Below are 25,365 nucleotides of genomic sequence, written 5' to 3'. Positions count from 1 at the left end.
ACACCGGCGCCCAACTGAGCGTCATACCCGCCTCCGAGCAGGACAGGCTGGACGCAGTTTGCGGCCCCTCTTTGGTCGCTGCTAATGGCTCGGCCATACGCACTTTCGGCCCACGCATCGTCACCCTCTGCTTCGGCAGCCAGCGCTTTCAATGGACTTTTGTTACCGCCAGCGTCCCCGTGGCTTTGCTGGGCGCCGACTTCCTCTGCGCGCACCGACTGCTGGTCGACGTCAAACGACGTCGCCTTGTCCACGCCGAGACCTTCAGCTCCCTGGCGTGCACAATGAGCAGCTCCGCGCCGACCGAACTGGCGTGCGCCCTCCTGGCAACGAACGAGTTCGCTGGCCTGCTCGTGGAATTCCCGGCCCTCACGCGGCCGACGTTTTCGGCCGTCGCGGTGCGGCATGGGATCGAGCACCACATACCCACTATGGGCCCGCCGGTCTACGCCAGGGCCCGCCGCCTCGACCCAGCCAAGCTAGCCATGGCGAAGGACGAATTCGATGCGTTGGAGCACCTCGGCATCGTGCGGCGCTCCGATAGCGCGTGGGCCTCGCCACTGCACATCGTGCCAAAGCCGGGGGGTGGATGGCGCCCGTGTGGCGACTACCGCCGTCTCAATGACGCTACCACCCCTGACAGGTACCCGATCCCGCATATTCAGGACTTTTCCGCCCGTTTGGCGGGACGGGTCATCTTTTCGAAAATTGACCTGATACGGGGCTACCACCAGGTACCTGTCCGGGCGGCCGACGTCCCGAAGACGGCCGTCATCACGCCGTTCGGCCTGTTCGAATTTTTGCGGATGCCATTTGGCCTCAAGAACGCGGCCCAGGCGTTCCAGCGCTTGATGGACGGCGTGCTGCGCAACCTGCCGTTTCTTTTCGTCTATCTGGATGACATCCTCGTCGCCAGCACGTCCCGCGCCGAGCACCTCCTCCACCTCCGAACACTGTTCGGTCGCCTCAGCGAGCACGGCTTAATTGTCAACCCGGTCAAATGCCACTTCGGCGCGACGACCATTGACTTTTTGGGCCACCGCATCACCAAGACCGGGGCCGTGCCGCTGCCGACCAAGGTCGAGGCCATCACCACGTTCCCGCGTCCCCGTTCCATCAAGGCCCTCCAAGAGTTCCTCGGCATGGTGAATTTTTATCACCGATTCGTGCCCCGCGCTGCTCAGCTCATGCGGCCCCTTTACGAGGCCCTCCGGGGTAAGCCGGCCAAGCATTACATTGTTTGGTCCGCGGCCATGGACGCTGCCTTCGCCAGCGCCAAACGGGCCCTCACCGACGCAACGCTGCTGGCTCACCCGGTGCTCAACGCGCCCATCGCCCTCACTACGGACGCCTCCAACTACGCGGTGGGCGCCGTCCATGAGCAATGGGTGGACGGGGTTTGGCAGCCACTCGCTTTTTTCAGCCGGCAACTCCGGCCGAACGAGTTAAACTACAGCACGTTCGACCGCGAGCTGCTCGGGCTATTCCTGGCCGTTCACCATTTCCGACACCTCCTGGAGGGCCGCCCGTTCACGGCTTTCGTCGACCACAAGCCGTTGGTCTACGCAATGGCTAAGGTCACGGAGCCGTGGTCGGCCCGCCAGCAGCGCCACCTCTCCGCCGTGTCGGAGTTCACCACGGACATCCAGCACGTCGCCGGCAAAGACAACGCCGTGGCCGACTGCCTTTCGCGGGCCAGCGCGAACGCGGTCCACCTCGGCGTGGACTTCGCGCTCATGGCGGCCGACCAGACCACCGACGCCTCGATGCAGGCACTCCGCGCGGCGGACACGGGCCTCCGCCTGGCCGACATCCCCTTCGTGGGCACCGTCCTGCTCTGCGACGTCTCCCAGGGCCAGCCTCGCCCCATCGTGCCCGTTTCCTGGCAGCGCCGCATCTTCGCCTCCATCCACGGCCTTTCTCACCCGGGCCGGAAAGCTTCTCAGAAGCTGGTGTCGGCGCGTTTCGTCTGGCACGGCCTTCGACGAAACATCCGCGACTGGGCCAACGCCTGCACGGCCTGCCAGCGAGCCAAGGTCCACCGCCACACCCAGGCCCCGCTGGCACCTTTCGCCGTGCCTGAACGGCGTTTCGACCACGTCCACGTGGACCTGGTGGGTCCCCTGCCCCCCTCGCGGGGGTTCACCCACCTGCTCACCATGGTGGACAGGATCACCAGGTGGCCGGAGGCCGTGCCCCTCACCTCCACCACCACCGCCGACATGGCGCAGGCGTTCATCGCCACCTGGGTCGCGCGCTTCGGCGCACCAGCGGACATCTCGTCCGACCGCGGCCCACAGTTCACGTCTGAGCTTTGGGGCGCGGTCGCGCGTTCGTTGGGGGTCATGCTGCACCGCACCACGGCCTACCACCCCTAAGCCAACGGGTTGTGCGAGCGGTTTCACCGCTCCATGAAGGCCGCACTCATGGCCGGCCTTCAGGACGACGGTTGGGCCGACCGGCTGCCGTGGGTCCTTTTGGGCCTTCGCACGGCCCCCAAGGAAGACCTCCAGGCGTCCGCCGCCGAGCTCGTCTACGGCCAGCCGCTACGCGTCCCGGGCGAATTCGTGCCCAACGCTACCAGTCCCTGGTCCGCCAGCGCTCGGACCTCCAGGAGGCCGCCCGACGATTTGCCCCCGTGCCGACGTCCCGCCACGGTGGCCCCCAGTCCTACGTCCCCCCGGCGCTTCGCACAGCAGAGTACGTCTTTGTGCGTCATGACGCGCACCGGGGGCCACTCCGGCCGCCGTACGACGGGCCCTTCTGGGTCCTGCGACGGGGCGACAAGTCTTTCATCGTCGACTTCGGCGGCCGGCTGGACCGGATTTCTGTGGACCGCCTCAAACCGGCGCACATGGACGTCGACCGACCACCACGGTTGGCCCTTCCTCCGCGGCGAGGCCGCCCCCCGTCCACAGTTCCCCCCGCTCGACCACCCACCACCACGTCGGACCCCTCCCCACGACCCTCCAGGGGTCGCTTCGGCCGGGTCATCCGGACCCCCCTTAAATTGACCCTGCCGGTGCAGGTCGATTCTGGAGGGGCGTGTGTAGCGGTTACCGCTGGATGCACACAATCGCCTTGCACCGGCCAGAACACGGCCAGACGCGCCTCTCCCGGGCATGCCCGGACTCACTGTTCCCGGGCACGCCCGAACCTCCCGGGCACGCCCGAACCTCCCGGGCACGCCCGGTCTCGTCTTTCCCGGGCATGCCCGCTCTCGCCTTTCCAGGGCTCGCCCAGAGCGTCCGGGCATGCCCGCTATCGCCTTTCCAGGGCTCGCCCAGAGCGTCCGGGCATGCCCGCTATCGCCTTTCCAGGGCTCGCCCAGAGCGTCCGGGCATGCCCGCTATCGCCTTTCCAGGGCTCGCCCAGAGCGTCCGGGCATGCCCGCTATCGCCTTTCCAGGGCTCGCCCAGAGCGTCCGGGCATGCCCGCTATCGCCTTTCCAGGGCTCGCCCAGAGCGTCCGGGCATGCCCGCTATCGCCTTTCCAGGGCTCGCCCAGAGCGCCCGGGCACGCCCAGCCTCGACTTGCCAGGCCACAGCCAAACACGCCCGGGCAGGTCCAGACTCGCCTTTCCAAGGCTCGCCCTTGATACCCGGGCATGCCCGGTATAGCTTTTGCCGGGCAAACTTCCCGACATAAATGTGTATATATATTGCTGCCCGATAAACGGGCTTTTCAGAGTACCCGAGTGTGATACATTTATTAAACCTACTCGGACGAATTTCCATCTTTGGTCGCGTCAATTCTTTCAACTCGCGTTGGAGCCCAGCTCCTTCATAACCATGTTTAATGACGAACATAAAATGGGAATAAACTCTGGAACCAAACAAGATCGAATTAACCTGTTGCAGCTCACCTGTTGCACAACAGACAGGAATTCGTGGAAGTTTCAGGAAGTTTTCACCCAAAAAAGGAAACTTTGCGGCCTACAATGGAAACACCAGGTGAAGACTGGTTGGACCTTCATGGAATTAACCATGACAAGCACTCCAAGTCAAGTAAAGACCGTGAGTGTATTCTTATCGATTCTTGAAATACAGACAGAGATATCTATAATTACTTTAGTTCATATTCTACTCCAATATATATTGACATTGCTTTTTTTAAACCTTGGGAATGGACTGAAATCAAGTGGGAAAGGAGAAACATGGGGGCAACACCCCCCGGCGCTCACCTGGTAAAATAAACGGTATATTGCACCGACTAAGGGCATTTTAAACCAATTTCAATGGTTGCTAGCAGACAGGGCAGCAGGTAGAATCATACCAACATAATCATGAGACTTCAAATAAACAAACGAGAAAATACCCATTTTGGGGGGCAACCCCCCCCCCCCTCCTTCCCCCAACCATATATACTTAAGACCCCAATTTTTTTAATGCCATGAACAAACTTTGGTACATCACGGGTGATTAAGGTTGTGGTGAAGTTTCATCAGAATCGCGTGTGTAGTTTCAGAGAAGAAAGCAAATACCTCTTGTGGGGGTTCAAACCTGCATCCACTTTGACCCCCTTGGACCCCGATTTTTTAAATGTCGTGAACAAACTTTAGTCACAACTAAACAAATATAACTTGTGCCAAATTTGGTCGCAATCCCATCAGCGGTTTCGGAGAATAAGTTTCAAGTGTTTACGGACAGACGGACAACGCGCCATCGCATAAGCTCACCTGAACTTCGTTCTGTGTTGCGACAAAAGTTTGTTCACGACATTAAAAAAATCGGGGTCTAAGGAGGTTTACCGGGGTCAAGGTGGATCCAGGTTTGACCCCCCAAAATAGGTATTTGAATTTTCCTCTGAAACTACACACGATTTCGAAGAAACTTCACCACAACCTTCATCATCCTTGATGTACCAGTTTGTTCATGGCATTAAAAAAATTGGGGTCTGAGGAGGTGTATGGGGTTGGGAGAGGGGGGGGGGGGGCAAGAGGTGGGGTGGAGATGACGGGTTCAGCAAAGATAGTGACATGTTATGCTTAATGACCACACACAAACACACACACACACACACACATACACACACAAACACACACACACACACACACACACACACAAACACACAGACCCTCACACACACACACACACACAAACACACACACACACACACACACATACACACACACAAACACACACATACACACACACAAACACACACACACACACACACACACAAACACACAGACCCTCACACACACTCACACACACACACAAACAGACACTCACACACACTCATACACACATACACACTCATACACACAGACACACACATACAAACACACAGACACTCACACACACACACACATGAAGGTGGATATACTTTGACACCTGGGAGAGCTCCGTTCCACCTTCCAAAACCTACGTAAGGAAATAACCAACAACATACACGTCGATAATTATTAAAATGAGGACTGTAATAGGTTTGTGAGATATTAAAGGAACAAAATCGATTATATCAATGAGTTGTTTTAAAGCATTTCCCCTTCAGTATTAAGCTGAAGGCTGGAGTTCCACAAGGCAGTGTTCTGGGCCCTGTGCTTTTTCTGGTCTTCATCAATGATCTCTCTGACTCTCTTGAAAATCCTCTCCATCACTTTGCTGACGACTCTACTCTCTGTCGCTCCATTCTTCATCCCTCAGATTGGCAGTCTGCAGCCTCCTCACTCTCTGCAGACCTGGACAAAATCACAGACTGGGCAAACAAATGGAACATGTCTTTCAATCCTGACAAATCTCACACTCTTACGATGTCTCTCCGAAAAGACCGACTGGACAACCCTCCCATCCACTTTCTGAATAATCCTCTCCAAGAAGTTCTGTCACTCAAGCTTTTGGGTCTCACAATCTGCCATGATCTTTCCTGGGAAAACCACATTTCAAATCTGGCCTCCAAAGCCAGTCGCCGACTGGGCATCCTCCGTCGTGTGAAGTCCTTCCTCGGCACACCTGAGCTCCTCACCACATATAAGGCTTTCATCCGCAGCTCAATGGAATACTGCTCTCCCCTCTGGGCTGGTGCTCCTGCCTCACACCTAGCTCGTCTTCACGCTGTTGAAACCAAAGCATTCAGAATCATTGGAATCTCCCGCGATGAAGCTAACTCCAAGGGCCTCTCACTCACTCACCGCAGGCAGGTTGGTGGTCTTTCCGTCTTCTACCGACTCCTCTCCGGCCTTGCCCCCCCCCCCCCCCAGCTCTCTCTGGGCTCTGTCCCACAAATATTCCTACAGGTCGCACAAGATCTGCCTGCAACCCTCTTATGGTCAAACTGCCAAAATCAAGACTCTCTGCTCACCTTCACTCCTTCATTCCTCTTTTCTCCCGCCTCTGGAACAAACTCCCTCACTCTCTTCAATCCCACTCCACCCTCCAGGACCCAGGTCTTTAAAACAGCTGTTCACCACCATCTCTTATCTTCCCCCATCCAAAACCTTGATCTTTTCTACCCCCGCTAATTTCACCCCAATTCCACTTTTTTGAAATACCAACTTCTGTCCTGGAAGTCCTTGGTGTCCTTGTGTTTTATACTTTTCCCTCCCCCCCCCCCCCTTCCCACGCCTCCTCCCCCCAAGCCCTCTCCCTTCCACACATCTCCCTGCTCTCAAATGTTGTGTTTGTGTGCTTCCCCTTCTCTCCCCATCTTGTCTTCCGCTCCCTCTTTTTATATATTTTGTTTGTCTGGTTGATTTGTTTGTGAAGTAAATGTTAGCTCTTTCACGAGCCTCGATTCAGTATACAAAAAAAAAAGAAAAAAAGAAAAAAAAGAAAAGCTTTCCATGTTGGAGAATGTGTGGGTCAAATCTCTCGGCTTCAATTTCTTGTTTTCTTCATATTCGAACATAAAACATGTGACCAATATCACTGATCCATAAAGTGATCCTCTAGTTTCTCACTTTGGTTGTTCGCCTCGACTGTTTCGCCTCTCAGGACCCTCTGAATCCCGAATAACCAGGTGGCTGGTGCTGGCCGTGGCCATTTTGTACCTGCTGTGCTTGGCTTCTTGTGCCTGCAGCGTATTTCTCATCTATGGTATGACGTCATCAGTTTGCTTTGAGACATGTCCATTACAAAATGAACCTGCACGTGGAGATCACGAGATGATGAATCTGCATTGTCATGCTTAAATTGCGATGTACACAATCATGTTTTTGTATAAATTGGGCGAGGAACCTGGAAATAATGCAGATGTTCTTATAATGTATAATTGTATACCGGTATATAAAGTTCATAACTGTTGTTGCAACTTTACTGTATAAAAGTCGAGGCTCGTAGAGGAGCTAGAGCCTATAACGGATCAGGACGGAACAGAACAAAAGGAAAAGCGGAAAGAGATGGGAGAAACAAATAACGACAGGGTTGAGGGACAAAATAGAGGGAGACTTGGAGAAATAATGGATGTGGGGAAGAAAGAGGGCTGGGGAGGACACACTGTGTGGACAAGATGGATACAGAAGCAAACTCTCAGGAAGGGAAAACTGTAAATTTGGGAAGAGGAGAGATTGGAGAAGGTTAACAGGAGTAGAAAAGATCATGATTTTTGTATTGGGGACGATCTGATATGGTGGTGAACAGCTGTCTTGAAGACCTGGATGGAAGAATAAGATTGAAGAGCATGTGGAAGTTGGTTCCACAATTGGGGAAAAGAGGAACGAATGAGTGGAGGTGAAGTGATCCTGGATTTAGGAAGTTTCGCCAGAAGGGGATTAATGGTGGACCGTGTGTGCCCTCCAGAAGCCAGGGGGGGAGTGGGAGGGGGATAAAGAGGTACAAATCACGGAAAGAGCAGAGGATGCAAGACCAGAAATGAGGCGGTAGGAGACAGAGGGAGAGCAGTGCTCCATCAAGCTATGAATGAGCTGAGCAAGGTATGTGGCAGGGAGAGCAGTGAGCAAGGTATGTGGCAGGAGCGCCAGCCCAGAGGGGAGAGCAGTAGTCCATCAAGCTTCGAATGAGCTGAGCAAGGTGAGAGGCAAGAGCACCAGCCCAGAGGGGAGAGCAGTGCTCCATCAAGCTATGAATGAGCTGAGCAAGGTATGTGGCAGGAGCACCAGCCCAGAGGGGAGAGCAGTACTCCATCAAGCTATGAATGAGCTGAGCAAGGTGTGAGGCAGGAGTGCAAGCCCAGAGGGGAGAGAAGTGCTCCGTCAAGCTACGAATGAGCGGAGCAAGGTAAGAGGCAGGAGTGCCAGCCCAGAGGGGGAGAGCAGTACTCCATCAAGCTATGAATGAGCTGAGCAAGGTGTGAGGCAGTAGTGCAAGCCCAGAGGGGAGAGCAGTGCTCCATAAAGCTATGAATGAGCTGAGCAAGGTATGTGGCAGGAGCGCCAGCCCAGAGGGGAGAGCAGTACTCCATCAAGCTATGAATGAGCTGAGCAAGGTGTGAGGCAGTAGTGCAAGCCCAGAGGGGAGAGCAGTGCTCCATAAAGCTATGAATGAGCTGAGCAAGGTGTGAGGCAGGAGTGCAAGCCCAGAGTGAGAGCAGTGAGCAAGATATGTGGCAGGAGGGCCAGCCCAGAGGGGAGAGCAGTAGTCCATCAAGCTTCGAATGAGCTGAGCAAGGTGAGAGGCAAGAGCACCAGCCCAGAGGGGAGAGCAGTGCTCCATCAAGCTATGAATGAGCTGAGCAAGGTATGTGGCAGGAGTGCCAGCCCAGAGGGGAGAGCAGTACTCCATCAAGATATGAATGAGCTGAGCAAGGTGTGAGGCAGTAGTGCAAGCCCAGAGGGGATAGCAGTGCTCCATAAAGCTATGAATGAGCTGAGCAAGGTATGTGGCAGGAGCGCCAGCCCAGAGGGGAGAGCAGTACTCCATCAAGCTATGAATGAGCTGAGCAAGGTGTGAGGCAGGAGTGCAAGCCCAGAGTGAGAGCAGTGAGCAAGATATGTGGCAGGAGGGCCAGCCCAGAGGGGAGAGCAGTAGTCCATCAAGCTTCGAATGAGCTGAGCAAGGTGAGAGGCAAGAGCACCAGCCCAGAGGGGAGAGCAGTGCTCCATCAAGCTATGAATGAGCTGAGCAAGGTATGTGGCAGGAGTGCCAGCCCAGAGGGGAGAGCAGTACTCCATCAATATATGAATGAGCTGAGCAAGGTGTGAGGCAGGAGTGCAAGGCCAGAGTGAGAGCAGTGAGCAAGGTATGTGGCAGGAGCGCCAGCCCAGAGGGGAGAGCAGTAGTCCATCAAGCTTCGAATGAGCTGAGAAAGGTGAGAGGCAGGAGCGCCAGCCCAGAGGGGAGAGCAGTGCTCCATCAAGCTATGAATGAGCTGAGCAAGGTGTGAGGCAGTAGTGCAAGCCCAGAGGGGAGAGCAGTGCTCCATAAAGCTATGAATGAGCTGAGCAAAGTATGTGGCAGGAGCGCCAGCCCAGAGGGGAGAGCAGTACTCCATCAAGCTATGAATGAGCTGAGCAAGGTGTGAGGCAGGAGTGCAAGCCCAGAGTGAGAGCAGTGAGCAAGATATGTGGCAGGAGGGCCAGCCCAGAGGGGAGAGCAGTCGTCCATCAAGCTTCGAATGAGCTGAGCAAGGTGAGAGGCAAGAGCACCAGCCCAGAGGGGAGAGCAGTGCTCCATCAAGCTATGAATGAGCTGAGCAAGGTATGTGGCAGGAGTGCCAGCCCAGAGGGGAGAGCAGTACTCCATCAAGATATGAATGAGCTGAGCAAGGTGTGATGCAGGAGTGCAAGCCCAGAGTGAGAGCAGTGAGCAAGGTATGTGGCAGGAGCGCCAGCCCAGAGGGGAGAGCAGTAGTCCATCAAGCTTGGAATGAGCTGAGCAAGGTGAGAGGCAGGAGCGCCAGCCCAGAGGGGAGAGCAGTGCTCCATCAAGCTATGAATGAGCTGAGCAAGGTATGTGGCAGGAGCACCAGCCCAGAGGGGAGAGTAGTAGTCCATCAAGCTATGAATGAGCTGAGCAAGGTGTGAGGCAGGAGTGCAAGCCCAGAGTGAGAGCAGTGAGCAAGATATGTGGCAGGAGGGCCAGCCCAGAGGGGAGAGCAGTAGTCCATCAAGCTTCGAATGAGCTGAGCAAGGTGAGAGGCAAGAGCACCAGCCCAGAGGGGGGAGCAGTGCTCCATCAAGCTATGAATGAGCTGAGCAAGGTATGTGGCAGGAGTGCCAGCCCAGAGGGGAGAGCAGTACTCCATCAAGATATGAATGAGCTGAGCAAGGTGTGAGGCAGGAGTGCAAGCCCAGAGTGAGAGCAGTGAGCAAGGTATGTGGCAGGAGCGCCAGCCCAGAGGGGAGAGCAGTAGTCCATCAAGCTTCGAATGAGCTGAGCAAGGTGAGAGGCAGGAGCACCAGCCCAGAGGGGAGAGCAGTGCTCCATCAAGCTATGAATGAGCTGAGCAAGGTATGTGGCAGGAGCACCAGCCCAGAGGGGAGAGTAGTAGTCCATCAAGCTATGAATGAGCTGAGCAAGGTGTGAGGCAGGAGTGCAAGCCCAGAGTGAGAGCAGTGAGCAAGATATGTGGCAGGAGGGCCAGCCCAGAGGGGAGAGCAGTAGTCCATCAAGCTTCGAATGAGTTGAGCAAGGTGAGAGGCAAGAGCACCAGCCCAGAGGGGAGAGCAGTGCTCCATCAAGCTATGAATGAGCTGAGCAAGGTATGTGGCAGGAGTGCCAGCCCAGAGGGGAGAGCAGTACTCCATCAATATATGAATGAGCTGAGCAAGGTGTGAGGCAGGAGTGCATTGCCAGAGTGAGAGCAGTGAGCAAGGTATGTGGCAGGAGCACCAGCCCAGAGGGGAGAGCAGTAGTCCATCAAGCTTCGAATGAGCTGAGCAAGGTGAGAGGCAGGAGCGCCAGCCCAGAGGGGAGAGCAGTGCTCCATCAAGCTATGAATGAGCTGAGCAAGGTATGTGGCAGGAGCACCAGCCCAGAGGGGAGAGTAGTCGTCCATCAAGCTATGAATGAGCTGAGCAAGGTGTGAGGCAGGAGTGCAAGCCCAGAGGGGAGAGCAGTGCTCCATCAAGCTACGAATGAGCTGAGCAAGGTGAGAGGCAGGAGTGCCAGCCCAGAGGGGAGCGCAGTACTCCATCAAGCTATGAATGAGCTGAGCAAGGTGTGAGGCAGGAGTGCAAGCCCAGAGGTGAGAGCAGTGCTCCATCAAGCTACAGATGAAGACGTTGTAGGTGGTGGTTGCTCTTTTTTAAACTCCAAGTGAACCGTTGCAATTATGAGTTTTTTATTTCAATATTTGTGCTGATGTTTGTTTGTGTCACATCGCATCACTGTTTTAGGAAGATTCCACCAGCAAGAGAAAGACGAGGGTGACACACAGCATAAAGCCCAGAGTTATGCATTATGTAATGAGCTGAAGGTCTCGATGAACGAGGTCATTGATTGTCAACAACAATGCAAGGCTGTAATGCATAATATTTCAGCAATGTCTGGTGAGTTCGCTGATCAGGTAAGCAGCCTTACTTAGCTTACTACTTTGTACATGGGAAAAGGTGGAAATTGAGAAAGTCAAAATTGCGAAAAGGAAGAGAATTGGGGAGAATATGAGATGGAGAAGGACATATGAAGGAGTGCATCATGGGTATCCAAATACAGGGATAGATTTGGGAAGGAACGTGTTTACTGTTTATGGATAAGAGGGGGAGAAGGTGATGGAGGGAGGTGGGGTGGATGGGTCAAGGATATATTTCTGACCCCAAGGATATTCGGGCCACACCAAATGTACACAATTTACAAGCTGTGCCATATGATTTGAAACTCTCTACAGTAAACATCCTATTTCCTTTACGTGCAACATGGGATGTGACCCCTTGTTACTGACTCGTGACTTAGCAGTGAAGAGCTGCACTCATGGGAGTATTTATTGGACTAATTTGCACCAAACATTTTTTTTTTTTACAGTGTAAGGAGATATTGAGTTTAAAGCAGAAGATTATGACAATTTTCTGATTTGATAATATCTCAATACAACCGTGATTTGACATTTTATTTTGATATATTAATACTATAGTATTGATTTGTGATTGAAATGATGCTGTTTGGAATAAAAATATAGAGATATTAAATTGAAAGCAGAATGAGGAAATGAGGTAAGGGTTTCCATCCGTGATCGTCGTGGATTCCCCATTTGCAGTTTCTCCCTTGACTGGACATAGCAACATTCAGACTGGGTATGGTTTTTGTGCAAGTCCTTCACGAACCTGCTGTCAATGCCCGACGTTTGACTGAAGGTGGCACAGGAATGTGGAATTTATTGGTTCATTGTTTAGCATTTGCCATTTCCGCATTGTTTATTTGCTTTTGGCTTCTCACCTGTGCGTAGCACGGGTACCTCACTTGTATGTATATATATATATATTGTTACGGAAACGAAGTACGGCGCTCCCCTTAGCGGGGGTGGGGGGGTGGGGGGCTAATCCCCCTTCTATTTGCACTGGCCGTCTCCGATCCTGAAGCTACCCCGCTCCCCTGTGGGGCGGGATTGCCCGAAGTGATTGGTCAAGGGATTCCCAAACACCTCCGGCAATCCCTTCACAAGGCAGGTGGGTAACTCCGCTCGAGACCACGGGCAAGATGTTATTTGCCGAGCGGTTTTAGCAGCCCGCGGTTCGAACCATTAACCAAAGACTAACCCGATCCTGAGCGTTGGCCAAATCGTGCCACAGGTGTTCAATGATGGAAAAGACAAGGACGATCGGACGAGGAAGAAGAAGAAGACAAAGGTAGGAAAGAACAGATATTTATTAACTACTATTTACACAAACCAAAGAAAGCAAGGAATAAAAGTAATATACAGTGAAGATAGACACAGAGCAAGCTTAACTTATACAGGCTTACTTAAACCCCAGCCAACACAGAGGACAGACGACGAGCAGACTCACAAGGCTGGGGAAGATGGATGCCAGGGATCGATGGTTGGAAGGAGAGGAAGGTTCAGCTGGACGCAGGCTGGAGCTTGATCCCGCACGGGACGCCGGGGCTGGGAGTGGACGGCCACCGATTCCACCGCAAACTGGTTCCCACGTAGCAGCGCGTCAAAGCTGCACGTCAAATCTGCACATCAAAGCTGCGCATCAAAGCTGCCGCGCGCAGGGGCTGGACAGCGTCGTCTCTCTCTCGGCAGAACCGCAAGCTTGACTTGGTTCAGCGCAACTCAACTCCTCCTCAACTGAACTCTTATGCATCTCTCTTGGTGGGGGCTGATGCAATGGGTTTTATAACCCCACCCTCTTGAGCCATACCCACTCATCCTTGGTTGGTCGGCAAGGGCTTTCCTGGCTCCACCTTCTGATGATGATGGGCGGGCAACGCCCTTGTTCGTTGGCTTGACCGCGTGCGTAATGGAGTCAAATGCAGTTGGTAATGCGGTTGGCAATGCGGTTGGCAATGGAGGTTCTGGGGCAATTGAAAGGGGATTCTACCTTATTTCATTTGGTGCAATGCAGAGTCAACTAATGGAAAACAGAGCCTTATACTGACATAGAATAAAGAAATAACTATTGAGGGAAGCCTATGATTTGCTACGTGTATGCGATGGACTAGCTATAAAGGGACGACCTTTGATCTTTACCAATTGATGGAGGTATTTACAAAGAATTACTATTTACAGAGGGTGATATTTACAATAATTACACCAAGTGCAGGGTTTCCCAAATCCGTTACAATATATATATATATATATATTTATATATATATATATATATATATATATATATATATATATATATATATAATATAAATACATATTTTCATTTTTTTTGTTCATTATGCCAACTATGAGTATACATTCATGTAATGTAATGGATTCAAGACAAATGCAATACACATAAATAAATAATACAATGAAAAATCACTCATAGAGTGACACTTGGCAAAAGAGAACAGAGTAGAATGGCATCCAGTAGAGCATCCTTTTTAACTCAAAAATAAATGGTGGTTGAATTCAGTGACCTGACATGGAAATTGTCTTCAAATTTCAAGTTAATTGGATGAAAATTGAGGATTTTAGAAATATGACCTATGCTGACCTCAAAAATAAGTGGTAGTTGACTTCATTGACCAAATGTGCAAATCCTCTTGAAATTTCAAGTGAATCGAATGAAAATTGACGATTTTAGAAATTTGGCCTATGTTGACCTTTTGGTCTTTGTTGACCTCAAAAATAGTTGGTGGTTGATTTCAGTTAGCTGATATGAAAATCGTATTCAAACTTCAAGTCGATCGGATGAAAATTGAGGATTTTTGAAATTTGAAGAGGTTGTTGACCTTTGGCCTATGTTGACCTTTTGGCCTATTCTGATCTCAAAAATAGTTGGTGGTTGAATTCAGTTAGCTGACATGAAAATCTCATTCAAATTTCAAGTCAATTGGATGAAAATTGAGGATTTTAGAAAATTGAAAAGGTTGTCGACCTTTTGGCCTATGTTGAGCTCAAAAATAGTTCATGGTTGAATTCAGTTCGCCAATATGCAAATCGTATTCAAATTTCCAGTCAATTAGATGAAAATTGAGGATTTTAGAAATTTGGCCTATGTTGACCTTTTGGCCAAGGTTGACCTCAAAATACTTGGTGGTTGAATTCAGTGTCCAGATATGCAAATCCTCTTAAAATTTCAGGTCAATTGGATGAAAATTGAGGATTTTTGAAATTTGGCCTATGTTGACCTTTTGGCCTAGGCCCTAGGGTGACCTCAAAAATACTTGATGGTTGAATTTATTGCCCAGATATGCAATTCCTCTTCAAATTTCAAGTCAATCAGATGAAAATTGAAGATTTTAGAAATTTGACAAAGTTGGTGACCTTTGGCCTATTTTGACCTAATGTTGACCGGTCAACAGTTTGTGTTGTTTTTACGTGTGCAATGAGCACCATAGGTAACTGTAGAGTTAAGTAGCGACATGTACCTGTAGTGGGGACGTAGAATACATTAGATGGATTTTAACGACGAGGGAGCGCAATAGTATAAGGGGCGACTGGGAAGCGCGAGTTTCAGAAGGGGGGAAGTCAGCTTAGACGATGCAGTGTGTGTGAAGGAGGTGATTTGGCAGCGTATTGTGAAAAGTGTGAGTTGAGTGCGTAGTATTGAATGAATGGTCCTGGGAGGAAAGACGGGTGCACGTGCCACCAGGTGTGCAGGTGACACCAGGTGTGTGGGCCCAGGTGTGCAGGTGAAGCACAGGTGGATGGAGATGGTTGGATGAAAGGAATGGCATGGAATACATGGAGTATGGAGTAGATGGTCTGGAGTGAATTGAGCATGGAATAAATGGAGTATGGAATAGATGGAATGGAGTATGGAATGGATGGTGTGGAGTGAGTAGTGTGGAATATGTGGAGTGGAGTGGTTGGTGCGAAAGGAGTGGATGGGGAAGATGGACCCCTTTCACGAATACCCGGGGAGGGCAGTTTTAGAGTAGGTAGAGGGTATAGGTAAATTGTGGTTGGATATTGGCATCTGTGGTGCATGTGGTAGAATGGTGTTTGGATGGGTGCATTATAAAAAAAAAAAAACCACATTTAGAGGCCATTTTTCGGGGGGTTGGCCTTTTTTTTTTCTTTTTTTTTTTTTGTATACAAGATCGAGGCTCGTGAAAGAGCTAACATAATCACACAAAAAGACAAACTGACACACAAAACACAAAAAACAAGGGGAGCGGCAGACAAGATGGGGAGAGAGGGTGAGGGACACAAACACAACATTTGAGAGCAGGGACATCGGGAGGACTTGGGGGGAGGTGGGAGAGGAATAAAACATATGAACACTGCAAGGACTCTGGGGTGAATTACTGGGGGTAGAAAAGATCAAGGTTTTCTATGGGGGAAGATAAGAGATGGTGGTGAACAGCTGTTTTAAAGACCTGGAGGGAGGAGTGGGATTGAAGGGAGTGGGGGAGTTTGTTCCAGAGGCGGGAGAAAAGGGGAATTGAAAGAGTGAAGGTGAGCAGTGAAGGAGAAGGCCTTTTTCGGGGACCGTGGTTGTTGTTGTTTTTCGGTCCCCTTTTTGAAGCAATGTTTTACGTTAGTAATGGTGCATTAGTGGAGTGAAATGGCTGGGCGTGTGGCCTGTTAGTGCGTGTATGGTTAAATGGGCACTCCGCCACTGTTAGTCTCTCGGCCAGGTGAGGCTGCAGGTGGGCTCTGAGAGCCAGTAGAGTTGTTCAGTGGGGCCCGAGGATCCGGAGGACGGACCCGGGTAGCCCGATGCCAGAGAGGGCGATAATGGGGTAAGGGAGCCAGAGGGCCTTCCCCAGGTAGGTTAGGTTAAGGAGCAGGTAAGCTCGGAGGCAACTACAGTGGCGGAGGTGTGCAGGTGAGTAGACCTGCTGGTGAGCCACACGACTCAGCCCGGAAATTGTGCGAAGGCACAGGGAGTTGAATCGGGGGAGTGAGACCCCAAATTGGTGAGCACCACAGTTTGGTTAATGGGAGTTCGGTTCTTAGAACCACATAGTGTAAGATGGCCAATGGTTTGGAAGGGAAAGACCCCGGGTAGAGTAAAAATGTTAAAGTCATTTGGAGGGTAGTTAGGAAGGACAAAGCAAGCATCGGAGCAAGGTCACAAGGGTACACATCCAACAAGGTAATGCAGAGGTGAGGTGCGCATGGGAGCGAGCGGAGAAATTCTCTTCGCACCATCTACACCCACTCACCTGAGGTGGTGACAGGACTCCACACCATGTGATTTTTGTTGCAAATGTTTGGGAATGTGAGACGCATCATGACGTGGGGGTGACATTGTGCTTGTTTATTCCATCTCTTCCTCCTTATGAGGGATGGATGATGAATTGATTGATGGCAAATTTGGATTAGAGGGATTGGTAACCAATTTGGTATTAGGGGAGATATGGGGAAGACGAGACAGTAGTGACGAATTTGTAAATGTGTAGAGTTCTGTAAATACAGGGTAAGGGCAAGGGGTAGGGTAGGTGACAGGGGGGGTGACGTACGGTAGGGACGAGCTTTCTCCGCTCGCTCCCATGCGCACCTCACCTCTGCATTACCTTGTTGGATGTGTACCCTTGTGACCTTGCTTGCTTGCAAGGTTTGCTTGCTTTGTCCTTCCTTGCTTGCTTGCTTGCTTGCTTTGCTTGCTTTGTCCTTCCTTCCCCACTCACGGCTTGTTCTTTTGGGTCCGGGGGAGGGGGGAGTGTGCAGGTAGCCGCATTTGTGTGCCCGAGCCGCCGCTGCACAGCCTGCCTGGATCGATACACCACCTTATGGACCACACAACTTGCGGCCGAGCACCACTTTATTGACCATACGTTTTGTGGCCAAGCACCACTGATGGACCCCACGTGTTGGGGCCTTGCCCCTCTGCTGGGACCGGCAATGATGGCCAGAGAGAGTTCTTTGCTTGTGGACCACGGTGAGGTGGCGCCTTTTGCCATACAGGTGGACCACCCATAGTTGGCCCCTGGTGGCCCTAAATAAAAATGGACGCGTTGTGTGCCTTTTTATTATTTTCAAATAGGCAGCAAGCCACAAGATCAAGAACAACAAGAAACATCGGACCAGCAGAGCAGAGGAAGCAGGAGCTGACAAGAACCGGTCAACAGTTTGTGTTGTTTTTACGTGTGCAATGAGCACTGGATTGTGCTTTGGTGTTTTCATGGTGCTTATTGGTGCTGATGGTGCTTTGTGATGCTCTTGTGCTCGGGGGTGCACTGCAATATCAATTGTGCATCCCCGGGCACTTGAGTATGGTGTATCGGTGCAGTGCAGTGCATGCTCTTCCTCTTTTTCAGAAACATCTTTTTGTCTCCCAGAATGACAGGTCCTGGGTTTGCAGTGTAAATACAAATTAGTGTTTTGTAAATAATGCTCCCCACTGTATATGTGTAGTTTGCGAATAATTTCGTGATTCGGTTAATCTGTGGGTGTGAGTCTGTTAGGTAGGATGCAACGTAGCAGGCGGGACATACGTAGTTGTTTTAAAACTGTCGCACTCAAGGGTAAGGTTAATAGTAGAGGGCTACTACACCTGAGTGTCACATTAAGTAAAGTTATTTCGGGCCGGGATGTCCCTAGAGGAAAAACGGGTGCTGTGTTACGGTTTTTAGAACCTTCACTAGTAAATTTTAGTAAACGTTTCCCTTATAAATGTTCCCCTGTAAATATCCCCATTAATTGGTTTGTTAAAGATGGTACACTAGTTAGTCCATGTACAACACGTAGCGAACCATAGGACCTCTCCGTAGTTATTTCATTATTATGTGTTTCAGTTAAGGATCTGTTCCCAATAGTTGAATCTGTGATGCATTAATCAAATAAGATAGGCCCCATTCCGTCCATTTTGCTCTCCCTCTTCAAATTGTGGTATCTCGCTTGCCAACAGCGTTCGCCGCCGTTGCACTGGGCTGTTTACTGGCACCACGCCGCCATTAGCCATGCGGTCAAGCCGAGGAGGAAGGGGGCAGAGCCGCCAGAACAAGGTGTGGCACGTCGACTCGTCATCGGAGGTGGAGTCAGCAAGCCCTTACCGGCCAACCAGCGCCGAGGTGAGCCGGCCGGTAGGCGTGTCATCAGAGCCGGCAGCTTGGTTGCAACACGAGCAATAAAAGCGGCTACGAGGGACTGCTTGGCCAGTTGAGTGAGAGGGTTCAGGAGTTGCGAGAGAGAGACGCGTTAGAAGGTACCGACGAGAGGGGAAGGACCTGGAGTGCGCGACGAACTGGCATCTTGTTCAAGGGAGAGAGCGTTGACATGAGCCATTTGTTATAGACGGAGCATCCCAGTCCCATCGCTATATGCAACGTCCAGAGCGTTGACATGAGCCATTGGTTATAGATGGAGCATCCCAGTCCCATCACTATATGCAACGTCCGCTCGCGGTGAACGATACGCGCTCGCTGCCTGCCAGGGTTTTCCCGCCATGACGCGAGTCGACTCCTGGAGCCGGACCTCGACGCCTACCGTCTGCCTGGGCCTTCTCATCCCTTCTTCCAGTCATTCCTGCCTGCCATTCCCTGTCGTGTGAGTCTGTTTGTTTGTCGTGGGGAATAATATAAGACTGCTTAAGGCTGCCCTGTGTCTTCTTCTTCTTCTTCTGTATATTACTTTCGTTTCTTCTTTAGTTCTTTGGTTTTTTAAATAGTTAATAAATGTCTGGTATTCCTTACTTTGGTTTCTTGTTTCCCCCGATCGCTTTAGTCCCTTCTTTCAATTGAGTACCTGTGGCACGATTCAGCCAACCTCAATAGTCGGGTTTATTCCCTTGTTAACGGCTCGAATCGCGGATTGCTAAACCGCTCGGCAAATACCATCTTGTCCGTGGTTCGAGCGGTACTTGTCTCCCTGTTTTGCAGAGGGATTGGTAAAGGTATTCGGGAGAACACCTTGACCAATAACCCTGATCAATTCCACCCCGCAAAAGAGCGTTACAAGTACCAGGACTAGAGACGGCCAGCTTATCAGGCCAAGGGGATTAACCCCCTCTTGCTAAGGGGAGTGCTGTCTCTGAGATCCGTAACAATATATATATATGTATATATATATATATATATATATATATATATGTACATATATATATATATATATATATATATATATATATATATATATATATATATATATATATATATATTGTTACGGTTCGCGGTTAAGGATGTTGTTTGCCGAGCGAAGGCACCGCGACCTAACAGTTTTTCCCCGACTCACCCGATTCACCCAGACGTTGGCCGTATCGCGCCACAGCTATTCAATATGGAAACCTCTAAAGCGACCGAATGTAAAGAGGAAGAAGAAGAAGACGTACGGAGGAATAACAGGTTTTATTAATTATTTTCACAAGCCAAAGCAAAGAGAGCAGTTGGTTATATACAGAAAATGGAAGGAGCAGGCACACAGTGAAATCTTTAGCTTACCTATACAAGCTTAATTAATAAACCCCAGGACAACGTTAAAGACAGACGGACGATCACACTTACACGGGTAAATGCAGGCAGGAAGGAATGGCTTGGAGATGGGTGGCTTTTAGAGGCAAGGAAGGTTCAGCGGGTACTGGGCACGGTCGGGCCAGAAGGCACCGCCGTCAAGAAGCCGAGCTTTGGTCCCAAACTGCGCGGGCGAAGTTCCTTTCTCTGTACTGCTGCCTCGTGCGCTCCTTGCGTTGCTCCGGTCCGCTTTTCCTGCAGCGCGGCACGTTTCACGGCGGCTCGGTCACACCTGCTCGTCTCCAGCGCATCTCCTGGACCCATCTCCGTAAAAGCTCATCTCGTATCTCCTTGGGAGCGTCCCGCGGCAGGTTATATAGGCCTCGCCCTTCACCCTTTTCGAACCTTCCCCAAACGTACTCTCTCCACCCTCTCAAGCCAAACCCCTTGTTCTGGGTTGGATGAGCGGGGCCGACTTACTCCTCCCCTCTATGACGAGGTGGAGACCCGTCTTTCTTCTTCGGCGTTACCTCGTGCGTAATGGAGTCAAATGCAGCAAAGTGGACGGCAGATGAAAATTGCAGTAAAGTGCCTAAAGAGGCAATTGCAGCAAAGTGGCGAACCTGGCACTTGGAAGCTGCCATGGGGCGTCAGAGGGCCTACTCTTATTTAATTCGGTGCAATGAAGAGTCAAACTAGTGGGAAACACATCCTTAGCCTACACAGAGAATAAGGGACTAACTATTTAAAAGGATATATCGTGTCCTGTGTGTAGGTTTATGGAATTAACTAAGAGGACGAGCTGCGACCATTCTTTACATTACGAGGGTCAGTTACACACAACAAAACCATACTTTTCACATTCATTACACTTTCTCAAAATTGTTACACTTCTCAAATCCGTTACACTTCTCAAATCCGTTACACTTCTCAAATCCGTTACAATATATATTGTTACGGATCCCAACGTCGGCCTTTCCCTTTAAGAAGGGGGGATTAATCCCCTCGCTGATGACTGACCGACATGGTCCCGGGGGTATGACGTCACGCCCGGTCGGCGCTGGGTAGGGTATTAGGCCCAACCGTCCTATGACCTAAATACCAGCGCCTCCCAGTACGCAAGGAAATACTCCCCGCTCACGGCCGCAGCGTAATGGATGATTTGCGCCGAGCGAAGCGAACTGCGGCATGAGCCGTTTACCAAGACTAGACCCGATTTATATTTGTTGGCCGAATCGCGCCACGTACCCTCAATATGGAAACCTCTAAAGCGACCGAATGTGAAGAAGAGGACGAGGTAGGAAGAACAGAGATTTATTATTATTTACACACAACTAAAGCAGAAAAGAAATGAAATATGATTTTCAAGGCAATGGAAAGAGCAGGAGACACAGTGCAATTATTAGCTTACCTATACAGTCTTACTTATAAACCCCAAGACAACATGAAAGACGGACAAACGAGCAGACTCACACGATGGGGAAATTGCAGATGGATTGGCTGGAGGGAGCGGAAGGTCCAGCTCGGACCGAAGCACGGTCGGGTCGGGAGTGGGCAGCCGCCGTTCCTTCGCGGCCACGTCGGCACCGCCGTCAAAGCCCAAGCTGCGGTCGTGCAAGCTGCTACGGTTCGAACTGCGGCGGTGGCAAAGCTGCGTGGTGGAGTCAAGCTGCGTGGTGGAGTCAACGCTGCGTGGTGGAGTCAACGCTGCGTGGTGGAGTCAAAGCTCAGCTCTCGTATCCCATCTGCTCCGTGTCTCATCTCCTCTCATCTCTTCTGGGGGCCGTCCCGTGACGGGTTGTATATGCCACACCCTCAAACCTTCGCGAACCTCCTCGACGGTTCTCTCCACGCCCTCTCAAAGCAAACCACTCATCCTTGGTTGGTCGGCAAGGGCTGGCTCACTCCTCCCCTCTATGACGAGGTGGAGACATGCTTTTCCTCTCCGAGCTCACCTCGTGGCTAATGGAGTCAAAGGCGCTGACCATCAGCCAAAACCGTAGTGGCGAATGCAGTTGGCAATAGTTGACAAAAGGGGGATCTATCTTATTTAATTGACGCAACGCAATGAACTAGTGGACCACAGAGCCTTATACTAACATGTATTACGGACATAACTAGTGAGGGAACTTAAGATTTGCTACATGTATGCGATGGATTAACTAAGGGCGACCTTTGATCTTTATACTATTGGAGGGTGATATTTACAAGATTTACAGCATACAAAAAAAGGAAAATTTACATCAGATTACCCACACAATTCCCATATCCCCAACACTGCACCCTCCTTCCTTACGGGACGTCCCGGCCCGAAAATTTTACCTTTAATGTGACACGCAGGTGTAATTCCCTCTACAATTAACCTGACCCTGAGTGCGACAATTTCAAAACACAAATAAATATGTCCCGCTAATTGCGTTGCACCCTGGCTAACAGTTTCACACCCACAGCTAACCGAATTGCGGAATTATTTTCAAAACTAAACATTTACGGTGGGGGAGCATTATTTACATTGGCATTATTTGACTATTTACAAAACGCAACCCAGGACCTGTGATTTTTCTTTTGGGGAGACAAAAAAAGAAATTCCTGTTGGGAGGGAGGAGACAGCATGCTAAAGCACCAGCACCAGCACCAGCATCGACGCACCAGCACCAAAGCACCAAAAGCACCAAAAGCACCATTCGGTGCAACAGTCATCACAGTTCGTAATAAAACACACAAGACAACAACTGGTGGTGGTCTTCCTCTTCGCTGCTGGGCCGATGTTCTTCCTGATGTTTTCTTTCTATTCTTTGCTTCATGCAGCCTATTTGAAAATAAAAAATGAAGTGCACAAAACGTGTTCATTTTTATTTAGGGCCACAGGGGCCAACTAAGGGTGGTCCACCTGTGTGGCATAGGTGCCACCTTACGGAGGTCCGCAAGCAAGACCCTGGGCCATCGTGACCGGCTCCAGCAGAGGTGCCAGGCCCCAAAACGTGGGGTCCATAAAGTGGTGCTTGGCCGCAAGACGGCGGTCCATAAGGGGTGCATCAATGCAATGCATGCTGGTTGCGGGAGTTCTGGCACACCATGGCGGACTCCCGCATGCTCCCCTCAGCGCCCAGTGGCGCACAGTCCTCGGGTGGGAGACAGGGGGATAGAAGACAGGTGAGTGAGGGGTAAGGTCACAAGGGTACACATCAAACAAGGCAATGCAAGACGAGGTGCGTACGGAGAGCGAAGTGAGAAAGCTCGTCCCTACCGTACGTCACCCCCCCTGTTATCTACTCTACCCTTGCCCTTACCCCATATTTACAAAAATCTACACATTTACAAATTCGTCACTACTGTCTCATCTCCCCTTTATTTCCCCTATACCAAATTCGTCCCCACAATCCCTCTAACCGAATTTGCCATCACCCAATTCATCATCAATCCTCATAAGGAGGGAGAGATGGAACAACAAAGCACAATGTCACACCCACGTCATGATGCGTCTCACATTTCAACCATTTGCACAAAAAATAATAAAAACAACCTGGCATGGTGTGGAGGTACGTCATCTCAGGTGAGTGGATGTAGATGGTGTGAGGAGATTCTTAATCCTAACTACTTCCTAAATGACCTTAACACACTTTACACTATCCGGGGTCTTTCCCTGCCAAACCATTGGCCATCTTACTCTATGCGATTTTAAGAACCAAATTCCCATTGACCAAACTGTGGTGCTTCATCAATTTGGGGTCTCACTCCCCCAATTCAACTCCCTGTGCCTTTGCACAATTTCAGGACTGGGTCATGTGGCTCTCCCAGCAGGTCTACCCACCTGCACACCTCCACCACTGTAGTTGCCTCCGAGCTTACCTGCTCCTTACCCTACCTATCTAACTGGGGAAGGCCCTCTGGCGCTCTCCCCACTCGGTGCCCTCTCTGGCACTGGGCTACCCGGGTCCGTCCTCCGGATCCTCGGGCCCCATCCACAACTCTAACGGCTCCCAGAGCCCACCTGCGGCCTCACCTGGCCGACATCCTCACAGTGGTGGAGTGCCCATTCAACTACACATACTAACAGGCCACACGTCCAGCCATTTCCACGTCACTAATGCACCCATCCAAACACCATTCTTCCACCACGCAGCACAGATGCCAATATCCAACCACAATTTACCTGTACCCTCTACCTAACACTTAAACTACCCTCCCCGGGTATTCGTGATGGGGTCCATCCTCCTTTCCCCCATCCACACCTTTGCACCATCCACTCCACTCCACAGTTTTCACCATACTCACTCCACGACCATCCATTCCATACTCCATATATTCCAGACCATTTATTCCATACAACCATTCTCCATACACCTGGATTTGCACACCTGTGCAATCACTCCTGGTGCTACCTACACCCTCCTTCCTCCAGGACCATTTGCTCAACACAACACTCAATCACCATTACTCACTCATACACTGCTCAATACACTTTCGATCCTTAAAACCATTGCCTCAGGCACCCAGATTTTCCCACGTTCACACACATATCTCTCCCGAGCATTGCCCTGCAATTCCTCATTTCACCAAGCCCGAGAGGCACCCATCGGCTGCACCACGGACGCACCCATCGGCTGCACCATGGACGCACGCAGGGGCTGCACCACAGACACACGCACCGGTGGCACCACGGACACACCCACCGGCTGCACCACGGACACGCCCACTGGCGGCACCATGGACACACCCACCGGCTGCACCACGGACACGCGCACCGGCGGCACCACGGACACACCCACCGGCTGCACCATGGACACATGCACCGGCGGCACCACGGACACACCCATAGACTGCACCACGGACACACCCACCGGCGGCACCACGGACACACCCACCGGCTGCACCATGGACACACACACCGGCGGCACCATGGACACACCCACCGGCTGCACCACGGACACGCGCACCGGTGGCACCGCGGACACACCCACCAGCTGCACCACGGACACACGCACCGACGGCACCATGGACACACCCACCGGCTGCACCACGGACACGCGCACCGGCAGCACCACGGACACACCCACCGGCAGCACCACGGACACACCCACCGGCTGCACCACGGACACGTGCACCGGCGGCACCACGGACATACCCACCGGCTGCACCACGGACACGCACACAGGCGGCACCATGGACACACGCACCGGCGGCACCACGGACACACCCAACGGCTGCACCACGGACACACCCACCGGCGGCACCATGGACACACCCACCGGCTGCATCACGGACACACGCACCGGCGGCACCACGGACACACCCACCGGCTGCACCACAGACACGCGCACCGGCGGCACCACGGACACACCCACCGGCTGCACCACGGACACGCGCACCGGCGGCACCACGGACACGCGCACCGGCGGCACCACGGACACGCGCACCGGCGGCACCACGGACACACCCACCGGCTGCACCACGGACACACGCACCGGCGGCACCACGGACACACCCACCGGCTGCACCACGGACACACGCACCGGCGGCACCACGGACACACCCC

The 25,365-nt window shown here is 51.7% G+C and overlaps 1 protein-coding gene across 3 annotated transcripts in view; it reads left to right on the top strand.

The window, feature by feature from the left end:
- LOC137421809 (uncharacterized) overlaps positions 1-25,365 on the top strand; it is an 80,598-nt gene that overhangs the window by 5,663 nt on the left and 49,570 nt on the right. The window contains exons 2-4 of one of the 3 annotated variants that reach the window (XM_078773251.1): positions 3,880-4,016; positions 6,936-7,037; positions 11,237-11,389. In XM_078773251.1, coding sequence (XP_078629377.1) covers positions 3,941-4,016; positions 6,936-7,037; positions 11,237-11,389 — 331 coding nt within the window. In that variant the 5' untranslated portion in view covers positions 3,880-3,940. Of the gene's footprint in view, positions 1-3,860; positions 4,017-6,935; positions 7,038-11,236; positions 11,390-25,365 lie in introns of all 3 variants that reach the window. The other 2 variants (XM_078773252.1, XM_068108223.2) reach the window with 2 other exon arrangements.

Source organism: Myxine glutinosa, chromosome 2 (genome assembly GCF_964187855.1).
Source record: "Myxine glutinosa chromosome 2, kmMyxGlut1.1, whole genome shotgun sequence".
NCBI classification, from domain to species: domain Eukaryota; kingdom Metazoa; phylum Chordata; class Myxini; order Myxiniformes; family Myxinidae; genus Myxine; species Myxine glutinosa.
The sequence above is the reverse complement of the archived record's forward strand: the minus strand, read 5'-3'. Positions and strand labels throughout refer to the sequence as shown.